At 45.5% G+C, this 13,106-nt stretch overlaps 1 protein-coding gene across 1 annotated transcript in view; it reads left to right on the top strand.

The window, feature by feature from the left end:
* Positions 1-255: 255 nt before the first annotated feature.
* LOC105480656 (mitogen-activated protein kinase 1) overlaps positions 256-13,106 on the top strand; it is a 108,190-nt gene continuing 95,339 nt past the window's right edge. The window contains exon 1 of the mRNA XM_071080062.1: positions 256-583. Coding sequence (XP_070936163.1) covers positions 465-583 — 119 coding nt within the window. The 5' untranslated portion in view covers positions 256-464. The remainder of the gene's footprint in view (positions 584-13,106) is intronic.

Genomic DNA, 13,106 nt, shown 5'->3' with positions numbered 1-13,106 from the left:
CTGCCCCACGTCTGTCTCCCTGGGTGTCTGAAGAGACAAGTCCCGCGCCGACGCCCCCGCGAACGCACGTGACCGCGCCCGGTGGTGCCCCCTTAGTCAACGCCGCGCAGTGCCCCTCCCGGAGCCCGCCGCTTCCGCTGGGCCGCGCGGCCCCGCCCCCAGCCGCTAGGAACCAATCCGCATGCACGCTGCTTGGCCCCGCCCGGGCACCCTTCTCGGCGCGCGCCCCTCCCTCCGCCCGCCCGCCGGCCCGCCCGTCAGTCTGGCAGGCAGGCAGGCAGTCGGTCCGAGTTGTCGTGGGCTCTTCAGGTCTGCCACACGGCGTCTTCTTTCCTCCTCCCGGTCAGCGGCGGCGGCTGCACCGGCGGCGGCACAGTCCCTTCAGGAGGGGCGATAGAAGCTGAGCGGCGGCCGCCGAGCGTCGAGCTCAGCGCGGCGGAGGCGGCGGCGGCCCGGCAGCCAACATGGCGGCGGCGGCGGCGGCGGGCGCGGGCCCGGAGATGGTCCGCGGGCAGGTGTTCGACGTGGGACCGCGCTACACCAACCTCTCGTACATCGGCGAGGGTGCCTACGGCATGGTGTGGTGAGTGTCCGCGCCCGGCCACGCCCGGCCCCCCCGCCGCCCGGGGCCGCAGCGGACGCAGCCTCGGCCTCGCCGGCGCCTCGGCCTCGGGCGCCGCGGCGACCTCGAACCCGGACTTCACTGCGGTCCGCGCGCCAGGGCTCGGGCGGGGCCCTGGGCCGGTTGAGGTTTAGGTGTTGTTGCTCTCGCGCTTCCCGGGCCGGCGGTCGCTCGGGAAGGGGCGCAGCGTGGGGGGCGGGGGGCGGAGGCCGGGACTAGTGGACCCTCGGCCCCGGGCGCAGCGCCGCCTTTAAAGTCTGGACCCTCGGGAAGGCAACGGAAGCCCCTCCACCCCCCAATTTGCTAGTATCATGGCCTTCTTTTGGACTTTCGATTGTAAAACCGGGAATTCCATCAGATGCTTGTCGGTGTTGGCGGCGGTGGCTGCTGAGGTCCTGAAAGCGGTTCGCCTCCGTGTGTGTGCAGAACACCGAAATAATTTTTCTCTCCTCGCCTCTGTTTGCAGCCAACGGCTTTCATTAACTGTCCTCAGCGGTGCTAATGGTGGTCTCCGCGCAGGCTTTCTAAAATGGATTACTGACACCAGTGTTGGTGGAGTATTTCCGTCTTGAAGTTTGTACTTTCAAGTGGATTTTAATATCGTACTGCTAGCGTTTCAGGAAGGATAAACCAACATTACTCTCTTCATTTATTAAAGATCCATTTAGAGTTGGGCCTAATTTGACTTTTTTTTTAGCCCCCAAGTGAGCTCTTTTACCAGCATAAATGCTCCCAGATGTTTTAGCCCAATTGCTATGGACTCCTGTTAATGATTTAGTGGTCATTATGTATGCAGCCTTAATGGAGTTATTGCAGAATCACGTGTAGACTCCCTCATCTTGATTCAGGTCCCTTAGAAAAGTGAAATGATAGTGACGGTTTTTCTTTCTCTCTTTTTTTTGAGACGGGGTCTCGCTCTGTTGCCCAGGCTGAAGTGCAGTGGCGCGATCTCTGTTCACTTCAACCTCCGCCTCCTAGGTTCAAGCAATTCTCTTGCCTCAGCCTCCCTAGTAGCTGAGACTACAGGCGCGCGCCACCACGCCCGGCTAATTTTTGTATTTTTTAGTAGAGACAGGGTGTCACCATGTTGACCCGGATGGTCTCGATCTATTGATCTAGTGATCCGCCCGTCTCGGCCTCCCAAAGTGCTGGGATTACAGGCGTGAGCCACCGCGCCCCGCTGACGGTATTGTTTTTATTAAAGCAAACTAGCGGTAGCATTTTGTGCTGGTGAGGACTTGTGGAAATAGATTTCCTTAAATCTGAATCTTGTGAATGTGTCTTTTGTGTTGACTGAAGGAAGTAAACTAATAATTTATTGAGCACTTCGTGGCAGGTACTGTGCTACATATATTATTTCATTTTATTTGAACAGCCACATTGAGGGAGGAAAAGATGGTGTTATTCCTTTTTTCAGGTGAGAAAGTGTTTCGAGGTGAAGCCAATTCCTGAGGTCATAGAACTAGAGTTATTAAGATTGTAGACTGAGATTCTACTAGACACACTGCAGCTCTTTTCAGCTGTCTTTAGGAAAACACTCTGCGTTCCTTAGTGTAATTAATACTTGCAGAATTTTCTGTATCTTACTGTTACAAAGTAAATACAAGTCTGTTTCAGAAATGTATTCAAATTTCAATCATCATAATTTTAGAAATGCCATAGAAGGCATGTTTTACCAAGTATGGTAGCTAGATAGAAAGATTAGTTAAAATTCTTTTAAAAGAGACTTTAATTGAATCTTTAATGTTTTCACTTTCTTTAGGAGCAAAATGCTGAATACAACTGTGAAAATTAATGTGAACTCACAGGCTTAGGAGCCAAGAGAGAATTTAAATTAGGTCGAGCCTAAAAGAAATAAGGCCCTGAAAAGTAATGAAGAGAAAGTATTGCCAGTAGCATTATTTCTCCACCATACATCTCATTGCTGTTGCACTCACTGGGAAGCGTGCCAGTGAACATGTCTCATTATGAGAGGCTCAGAATTTCCCATCACATCCTTTGGCCCTTTTAACAAGATTAGCTTATCTAAAATGTGGACTGAAAAAAGTCTTTTACGTTTAGGACATGTCAATTGAAAAGATACCCCCATCTGATAAGATTTCTCCTGTCTGATAAGGTTTTTACTAGTCTGAAGTTGTTTAGATGTGGGAACCACTTCTGTCACTGCTGTAGGCTTATTTGACCATCTGACTCTCCATTTGAAATGCTAAGTCCTCTTTTTGTGATTTTCTTTTCCTAAGTGAAATACAAATATAATTGGAATTTGAATCCTAGATCCAGATTATAGCCTTTTATCAGGTTGATGACATACCCTGCTGTTAACCTTCTCCATTGCACGTTATTAGCATTTAATAAATGTTGGCTAGCAGTGCTGGGTTTATGGAGGGCTTGTTGAAATATTCACTAATATTTGAATAGTGATCTTTTAAAAAATGTTTCCAGAAGGATTTATGGATTTTTAGCCATTTTTTTGGTTTATCCCCCTCCATTTCCTTATCAATTCATTAGGAATTGTGACTATTTTGTTTAGAGCCCTTTCCTAATCATTATGTAGAGGATGTAAAGATGAAGAGTGGGGTTTGAGTTGGGCCTTTAAGAGTGGGTGTGATTTTGATGTGCAGATAATAGGAGCAAGTGACAGCTTGAGCTGTGGAATCTAATCCTGGAAATGTACTTAGGTGGCAAACTGTAGAGGACTCCAAAGGCAAAAGTAAGTTTTACTGTATATTTGTTCAGTGGAGGAAGCATCTTTTTATTTATTTATTTAATTTTTTTTTTTTTTTTTTTTGAGATGGAGCCTTGCCCTGTCGCCCAGGCTGGGGTGCAGTGGCATGATCTCGGCTCTCTGTAACGTCTGCCTCCTAGGTTCAAGCGATTCTCCTGCTTCAGCCTCCTGAGTAGCTGGAACTACAGGCGCGTGCCACCACGCTCAGCTAATTTTTTTGTATTTTTGTAGATACGGGGTTTTGCCATGTTGGCCAAGATGGTCTTGAACTCCTGACCTCAAGTGATTCCCCCTGACCTCAGCCTCCCAGAGTGCTGTGATTATAGGCGTGAGCCACCGCGCCCGGCCTTTTTTTGAAAGAGGCAGTCATACATGGTCAATTTTGAAATTTTTTGGGAAGACGAATCAACACTAGTGGGAATGAAGGAAGAAGAACTGGAGAGGGGAAATAAATTAGGAAAGCGTAACCACCTAGAGGTGCAGTAATAAAGTGGCAGCGAAAGGTGGCAGGTGGAGGTGAAGAGCTTTGTATTGACAGAAATAGTAACAGGGACCCTTGTGGGAAGAGTGGTAGAAAGAGTTTTTAATCATGGCAAGTATGGGTGGAATCAAACGATGATGAGACCTTAAAGGGTAAGAGACCAAGAGAGGTGGGATTTGGATTGGAGGAATTTCTGAGATAGAGCAAGGCTTGTGGGTTGATTGGCTCTGGGCGGTTTTTCATTCTGAGGCTTCTGGGTTGGGAGCCTGGGAAATGGTGGTGCCATTATCCAAGTAAAGGAATACTGTTAGGCAGAGTAGATTTGTCAGGGAGAAATAGTTCTGGTTTGAACGTGTTAAGTTTGTAATGCCTGTAGGCCATTCAGGCTATATCCAGAAGCCATCTTAAAATTTGTAAGAGGGGAGCAGGAACTGAAGATGAAAATTTGTGTAAATAGTAGTTAAAATCTTAAGTAGATGAGCACAGATTTTGTTGTTGTTGTTGTTGTTGTTGAGACGGAGTCTCGCTCTGTCTCCCAGGCTGGAGTGCAGTGGCGCGATCTCGGCTCACTGCAGGCTCCGCCTCCCGGGTTCACGCCATTCTCCTGCCTCAGCCTCCCAAGTAGCTGGGACTACAGGTGCCTGCCACCACGCCCAGCTAATTTTTTGCATTTTTAGTAGAGACGGGGTTTGACCGTGTTAGCCAGGATGGTCTCGATCTCCTGACCTCCTGATCCGCCCGTCTCGGCCTCCCAAAGTGCTGGGATTACAGGCGTGAGCCACCGCGCCCGGCAAGCACAGATTCTTATTTGGGTCATTGGTTAGGTGAGATTGCAATCATGTTTTCTATATTTATCTTTTTGGTAAAAAATACATGGCATTTGATAGATTTTTTCAAAAGAGTCCATTATCCCAGAAACATTACGAACCACTGAAGTAGAACAGAAGGACCAACCAGGTAAGTCTGGCAAAGGAAGAGGAAGCTGATGACTGGTCAGATGTATAAGAGAACAGTGTAGACAGGGAGGAAGGAGAGGAGAGATTGAAACACTCTTAGTATGCTTGGTCATCTTAGACTAATATAGCAAGTGTCTATTTTGGATAAATTGAGTTTGAAATACTGTTTCTGAATGCGACAAGAGAGCTCATGGGGTCATCTCCATAGAGATGTTAATTGAAGCCTTGAGAGTAGATAAAACATCTGAGAACTAAGCCAAAGGAGTGCCTGCCTTTACTGTGTCAATAAAGGGCAAGTTATGGAAGAGGACAGAGGAAATGTGGCCAGAGAGACCAAAGAACTGGGAGTGCACATTATGAAAGTAGCCAAGGGAGATGGTACTCATTAAGGGATTGGTATTGAATACTATAGAAGGGAAACAATGCAGCTGACAAGTCATATTTGTTGACTTTCAGCCCTTTTTTTTTTTTTTTTTTTTTGAGACAGAGTCTTGTTCTGAGTCTTGTTCTTGTTCAGAGTCTCCCAGACTGGAATGCAGTGGCATAATCTTGGCTCACTGCAACCTCTGCATCCTGGATTCAAGTGATTCTCTTGCCTCAGCCTCCCAAGTAGCTGGGATTACAGTTGTGTGCCACCACACCCGGCTAATTTATGTGTTTTTAGTAGAGACGGGGTATCGCCATGTTGGCCAGGCTGGTCTCAAACTCCTGACCTCAGGTGATCACCCTGCCTCAGCCTCCCAAAGTGCTGGGATTACAGTGTGAGCCACTGTACCTGGCCTCTTTTTCTTTTTTTTAAAGCGATGATGTTCAACTTGGGAAAGCTGAATGAATAAAAGAAAAAAAGAGGGGATCGTTTCAACTAAAATTTCACTGTGATCACATTCCTGATGGCAGAATTTCTTGTCTTGTTAAGGTTATTGTGATTATAGCAGACTAGTAGAACTACCACTTATTCAGCACTCTGTTTTGTATTTTACATACATTAATGCTAAGTCATATAACCATGCAGCAAAAGTGGTAACTTATGTTTGTTTTTTACCCCACAAGTGAAGAAACTTGAGGCACACAGAGGTTAGTTAACTTGCCCAGTGACACACAGCTAGGAAGTGATAGAGCAACCCCAGTTTGTCTGGTTCCTAAGTAATGCTCCACCAAAGATGAGAGTTGAGAAAATAGATTATTTCAGTAACAAGAAGTATCTGTTGTCTACTTTTGCTTGTATCACTTTTTAGCGTTTAAAACCTTTCAGGCCGGGCGTGGTGGCTCAAGCCTGTAATCCCAGCACTTTGGGAGGCCGAGACCATCCTGCCTAACATGGTGAAACCCCGTCTCTACTAAAAAGTACAAAAAACTAGCCGGGCGAGGTGGCGGGCGCCTGTAGTCCCAGCTACTCGGGAGGCTGAGGCAGGAGAATGGCGTAAACCCGGGAGGCGGAGCTTGCAGTGAGCTGAGATCTGGCCACTGCAGTCCAGCCGGGGCCACAGAGCGAGACTCTGTCTCAAAAAAATAAATAAATAAATAAAAAATAAATAAAACCTTTCATGCAGAGTTATTTACTCAGAAAATGTTTATTGAACTCTTCATCCAAATAATGGGATGGAATTAGGGAATAATACAGAAAAGATACCAGTGCTGTCCAGGAGTTTGTGAAGTGCTGAGAGAAAAAGAAGAGCAGAGTGACTTGGGGCTGTCTTTCTATGGCTTCCCAGACTTCTGACCTAAGTGTTGATGTGTGAGTAGGAGTTTGCCTTGAGAAATGCATTCTAGGCAAAGCGAAGTGTGCATGTAAAGAGCATGAACACAGTGCATCAGGTCAGGAAAGCCACAAATTTCTTGGGATGGCTGGAGTCTAGGGTGCCTTAGTAAGAAGGTGGGAGTTAACACAGCTGAGGGTAGGCAAGGCCAAATCCTGAAGGGCATTATTTGCTAAGGACTTTGGACTTGATCTTGTAGGTGACAGAGTCATTAAAGGATGTCCCACTTTCTGCCAGTTCCACTCCCACTTTTTTTTTTTTTTTTTTTTTTTTGAGACGGAGTCTCGCTCTGTCGCCCAGGCTGGAGTACAGTGGCCGGATCTCAGCTCACTGCAAGCTCCGCCTCCCGGGTTCACGCCATTCTCCTGCCTCAGCCTCCCAAGTAGCTGGGACTACAGGCGCCCGCCACCTCGCCCGGCTAGTTTTTTGTATTTTTTTAGTAGAGACGGGGTTTCACGGTGTTAGCCAGGATGGTCTCGATCTCCTGACCTCGTGATCTGCCCGTCTCGGCCTCCCAAAGTGCTGGGATTACAGGCTTGAGCCACCGCGCCCGGCTCCACCCCCACTTTGTCTCTTATGCTTTCTGCCCATTGTTCCTACTTTTTTTTTTTTTTTTTTGAGATAGAGTTTTGCTTGGAGGCTCACTGCATCCTCGCCTCCTGGGTTCAAGCAATTCAGCCTCTCAGCCTCCTGAGTAGCTGGGATTACAGGCATATGCTACCACGCCTGACTAATTTTTGTATTTTTAGTAGAGAGAGGATTTCCCCATGTCAGCCAGGCTGGTCTCAAACTTCTGACCTCAGGTGATCCACCCGCCTCAGCCTCCCAAAGTACTGGGATTACAGGCGTGAGCCATCGCACCTGGCTGCATTGTGCCTACTTTATCTTGTGGTATTCAGTGGGGGTGATTTTACCTCCCTGCTACAGAGGCATTTGGAAATGTATTGGTGGGGGGGCTTTTTGTTGTGTTGTCACATTGATTAGGGGGTGTTATTGGCCTTCAGTAGGCATGTCAGGGGCAGACATGCTAAATGATCTGGATTGCATGGTACACTCCCTCCACTGGAGAATCATCCTGCCAAGATGCCCATACTACATCACCCCGGCCCGCCCCAAGAAACATCAGGCCCTATTTAAGTCCTGCTTTTCTCTAAAGCTCGTCTCTGTGAACTTTGCCTTGTTGCTTCTTGTTAATGCACTCTCTTCATGGATCTCTGCTGGGTGTTTGTACCAGCTGTTTGAAAGGCAGGAACAGCAATAACATGCCTATAAAAGCTCTAGACCTGGAGACAGAGATCTTGATTGAGATTCTTAGTTTTGCTTGCTCATTGTTTACTTGCCATTTAATCAAGAAGTCTCTTGTACACTTTTGGAGCTCAAAGATGCAAAGAGAGCAGCTTACGTAAGTAACAGAAGAATCTAGTGTTTCTGAGCAGAGTTTAGAGTAAAAGGATAACTCAGAACAAAATTGATTTTTATATTAATAGTATCCTTAATGATGTATTCCTGGTAGTTAGCTATAACCATTACACCATTCCCATAATCTGATGTGTATAAATTCAAGTTGACTTTTCCCAAAAGCTATATGTAATTTATTCCTCACCTTGCTCACAATTTAAATACCTATTGATTGAAAAACACCTGATTCCCCAACAAACATCCAGAGCTCCTTGCCTCCAGCCTACTCCACCCACCCTCTTGCCTAATCCTGAGATGCTTTTTGCTCCCCTTTAACTTTGCTTTTTTTCTTTCACTTCTTGAGGCTCCCACACTGAGCTCATCCAGTAGCTGCACTGCCTCTGCTCCCTCTAGGAAAGGCCACCCACCTGAGCTTTGAAATGCCCCACACCATACCAGAAGGAGGAAGGGAGATTCCAGGAGGATTCAGACCCTACCCAGGCTTTCTGGAAACTGAGCAGAACCACAGGCGGAGAAAGCTATAGGCAGCTGAACAAAATTTATGTGTTTCTATTTCCCCAGCTATAAAATGAAAGGATTGGGCTCTGTCTGTGGTTTTCAAACATTCTCCTCTTTTAGGGGCTTCAGGCCTCACCCCAAGTAGGGAAACTTCACATACAGCATCCTCTCCCCTAATCCCTGTTTTTTCCATTCTTTGCTCTTCTTTTATCTACCTCCTTCCCCTCCCCTTTCCCTTCTTTCTTCCTCTGTCCTTAGTCTTTTTTCTTTTTCTTAATTTCCTTTTAGTCATTATCATTTTCCTTTTTTTTTTTTTGAGACATAGACTCGCTCTGTCACCCAGGCTGGGGTGCAGTGGCACGATCTCAGCTCACTGCAACCTCTGCCTCCCGGGTTCAAGTGATTTCTCCTGCCTCAGCCTCCTGAGTAGCTGAGACAACAGGCGCGTGCCACCACGTTGGGCTAATTTTTTGTATTTTTAGTAGAGAAGGGGTTTCACAATGTTAGCCAGGATGGTCTCAATCTCTTGACCTCGTGATCTGCCCGCCTTGGACTCCCAGAGTGCTGGGATTACAGGCATGAGCCACTGTGCCTGGCAGTCATTATCATTTTCAATTCACATAGGTAGTAACTATTAGGGTTAGCAGGGTAAGATTCCATTTGGAAAAAGGATTTGATTGCTTTAAAAATGATGTTAGGCAACCCACAGGATAGATGCTCTCCAAGGTCCCTCCCAGATTCTCAGACTCAAGGCAGGCCCTGGGGTTTGAACCTATGGCCAGTAGGAGCTGGATAGCAGGTGTCTGCATGGTATATGCCATGACCAACTGACTAATGTTAGTTGCAAGCCTGCCTTGCTGGTTTCAGCTTCATTCTCATTCTTGTCTTTTTTCTTTTCTTGTTTTTTTGAGACAGTCTCACTCTGTTGCCCAGGCTGGAGTGCAGTGGTGCAATCTTGGCTCACTGCAACCTCTGCCCCCAGGTTGAAGCAGTTCTCCTGCCTCAGCCTCTTGAGTAGCTGGGATTACAGGCACCTGCCACTGTGCCCAGCTAATTTTTTTTTTTTTTTTTTTTGTAGTTTTTAGTAGAGATGGGCTTTCACCATGTTGCCCAGGCTGGTCTTGAACTTCTGACCTCGTGATCCACTCGCCTCAGCCTCCCAAAGGGCACCTGACCATCATCCTTGTCTTTGAGGTATTATATTTTTCACTTTACACATAAGGAAACTAGGTCTCAGGTAACTCGTTCCAGGTTCACAGCCAGTAAGTATATTGCAGAACTGAGATCTAAATTGAGAATTATGTAGACCCCAAATACTGTAACCTTTTTTCCTTTTAACTACTATAGGTTTTCTCTGTTATACCGAGTTACCTAGAAAAATACTTCCTACAGCCTGGGTTTCTGAATGGATTAGCCCTGAAGTATAAAATGATTATGTCATTGCAGACAGACCTGAAGAAGAGGCTAGAAAGGATTAGAGTTAAAGTAACTTTGTTTTTTGTTTTTGTTTTTTCTTTATCTCCAAAGGCTCTGTCATCTAGCAACTTAGTTTTTATCAGGAAGTAGTGTTGATTTCTTCCCATTCCTTCTAGTTACCTCTACCAGTTTCTTGATTTTCATTCATTTAATATTATTAAACATGTACCTGATTATGTGCTAGGCAGTAGAAACAAAGTAGTGAACAAAAGTTGTTCTTACACTTTGGTGTTTACAGTCCACCAGGGCAGTAATAACATTTACTGAGTGTGATGAGGTGTGGAGTGCCACTGGATAATATAAAAGGTGAAGCTAAGATATGGTGAGTAGTCAGGAAGGGTTTCCTGGAGGAAGTGGCGTTTAAGCTGGGACCTGAAGGAAGACTTAGAGCTAGCTAGGTAAAAGGTAGGGTAGAGTGCTGGAGTGCTTTAGACACTACCTTGTAGGGACTGCATTATAAAAAATGAAAAGTTTATGATTAAGATCTGGGGGCCTTTGTCTTGTTACTGCAAGGATAGAAAGTGCAGTTAAAGCTTCAGGTATAGTTGGAACGAGGAACTGGAAAATAGACCAACGGAGCTACCTCCCTCCCTCTTTACTGTTACAAAATCTTCTTGCACCCTACGTCTCTGAACAGCTGGGTTTTTTCCCCCTCTTTTCTCTTTTGTCACTTCCCCATGCACTAAGCAGAGGAGAGCTGACCCTAGCTCCCTGAAGGTGTGTGTCTTCAGGTTTTTTAATGACCGGAGGCTGAGAACACTCTGAATCCAATTCCAAGTGGAACAAAATCTGTAAAAACACTGTTAGGGAGATCATTCTGCACAGAAGAGTTAACTCCACCTGGCCTTTCCAGCCTGGGAGAGTGTCTGCCTCTGGTCTAGTCAGCTGAGGCCCAAGGTGCGGTCATTTATTAAATAAAGCTGCATATCTCGGAAGGTCTGAAGGGCAAGGTGGGAGTTGTCAAAAGGGGTCTCTCATTGATTTCTGACTTGTTAGGTTAAAGTTCTTGGTGCTGTTTTCCCTGCCATTCTCCAGGGAGTGTGTATCACTCTCCAGTTTTTACAGATGAGGAAAATGAAACAAAAGTTGGGTAACTTGCCAGTCACAAGTAAGGGGTCAAAGGATTGTCACGAGGATTCAATAAAACAGTATAGTTGAAGTGCTGAGCACTTGGTACCTAGTTAATTCTCTGTTACTCCTTTGAAGTAAACAGGGTTGGCAAGATGTGAATCCCCTTTTGCCTCAGTCTCTGTGTAAAGCAGAATGTGCAGAAGTACAAACATGTGGCTTGGTGGTCAGATGACTTTACAGTGGTATGGAATTGATACACATTCAGTAGACACCTTACTTCCGAGTACCCATGCAACTGTTCTGTTTTTCATTTTCAGTGTGGTATTTTATGCATCGTATGAGTTATTCTACACTTTTATTATAAAATGGACTTTGTGTTAGATGATTTTGCCCACCTGTAGGCTAGTGTAAGTGTTCTGAACATGTTTAAGGTAGGCTAAGCTAAGCTGTGATATTTGGTAGGTTAGGTGTATTAAATGCATTTTCAGCTAAGCTGGGCGCAGGACTCATGCCCAGGACTTTGGGAGGCCGAGGCGTGAGGATTCCTTGAGCTTAGGAGTTTGAGACCAATCCAGGCAACCCAGTGAGGCCTCGTCTGTACTAAAGGTGCTAAAAATTTAAAAAAAAAAAAAAAAAGCCAGGTGTGGTGGTACATGCCTATAGTCCCAGCTACTTGGGAGCCTGAGGCTGAGGATCACTTGAACCTGGGTGGTCAAGGCTACAGTGAGCCGTCCTTGTGCCACCACATTCCTGCCTGGCCACAGCAAGAAGTTTTCCAAAAAAGAAGCATTTCACCTTACGAGGTTTTCCATTTATGATGGGTTTATTGGGATGTAAGCCCATAGTAAGTCAAGGAACATCTTTATATAGTTAGAATAGGGACTGTCAAGTGTTTCATGCATAATCCAGATCTTCAGGAGACAACATCAGGGAAACCTGAGTTTAGGGATATTCTACAAAATAACTAGCCTGTAAACCTCAAAATTAAGTCAAGATCATGGAACCAAGAAAACACTGAGGAATTGTTCCACATTAAAGTAGTGTACAAAAACATGGCAACTCCATGTGGTTCATAATTCTGAGTCGGCATGATTGGCAAAACTAGAATGAGGTCTGAAGATTAGATTGTAGTCGTATATCTGTGTTAATGATTTTATTTTTATCTTCTTTTTTTTAACTTTTTTTTTTTGGTATTTTCTTTTTTATTTTTTTCCTTCATTTTTGTTTGTTTTTTTGTTTGTTTTTTTTGTTTGTTTTTTGTTACAAACCCTTGTGTCAATGGCTGACTGCTCTGCTGGGTACAAAACCCCAACCCAGGAACAGGTTGTCTATGAATGGTTTAGCACTGGGTCCCCTGTGAATGTGCATTGTGTTACGGGCGAAAGGGTGGTCGCCTTTCTACTGCGCCAAGTTTTCCGGCATGAGGGACTTTCCATATCTGGTCCTCAGCTATGATGTGGTGGGGGACCAGCTATCTGAGGCTAACCGAGGCTCCACATGTGGCTGCCCTATCATTTCGCCGGGGCAGGATTCTGACTTAGAGGCCTTTGGTCATAATCTTACAGATGAGTGTTGATGATTTCGACGGTTGCATTTTGATTTTGTGGGAGAATAGTCTTGTTTTGTTTGTAGGAAATAGTCACTAAAGTATTGGGGAATAATGAGAAAGAAATATTGACAAACTTACTCTCACATGCTTCGGAGACTAAAAGTTTGATAAGCTAGATGTAGAACTTTTCTATGGTTTGAGATATAGTTCCTTTTCTCTAAAGAGTTGTTGGTGAGTCCCTTTCAAAAAGGTACTTGAGTGAGGATGTGTTGAAATTTGTGGGAAGCTGTGAAAGGCAGCTTTTAGCCTACCGAAAGAGGACTGGCCTGGAAGGCAAGAGACCTGAGTCTTAGTCCCTGCTTCCAATGGCATGTCACATGGGCATGTGCTGGTCACTCTGCTTCTGCAGATTTTTGTTTTTCTCATCTGTGGAGTTAAGGGATTGGGATGGTTTCTAGGGTCTCTTACAGCTCTAATATTGTCGCCGCCCTCAGGAACATTACATGAAATTAGTGTGTATGCTGTATATTAAGAAGATTCGTGTGTAGATTG

This window comes from Macaca nemestrina, chromosome 15 (assembly GCF_043159975.1).
Source record: "Macaca nemestrina isolate mMacNem1 chromosome 15, mMacNem.hap1, whole genome shotgun sequence".
Taxonomy (NCBI): Eukaryota; Metazoa; Chordata; class Mammalia; order Primates; family Cercopithecidae; genus Macaca; species Macaca nemestrina.
The sequence above is the reverse complement of the archived record's forward strand: the minus strand, read 5'-3'. Positions and strand labels throughout refer to the sequence as shown.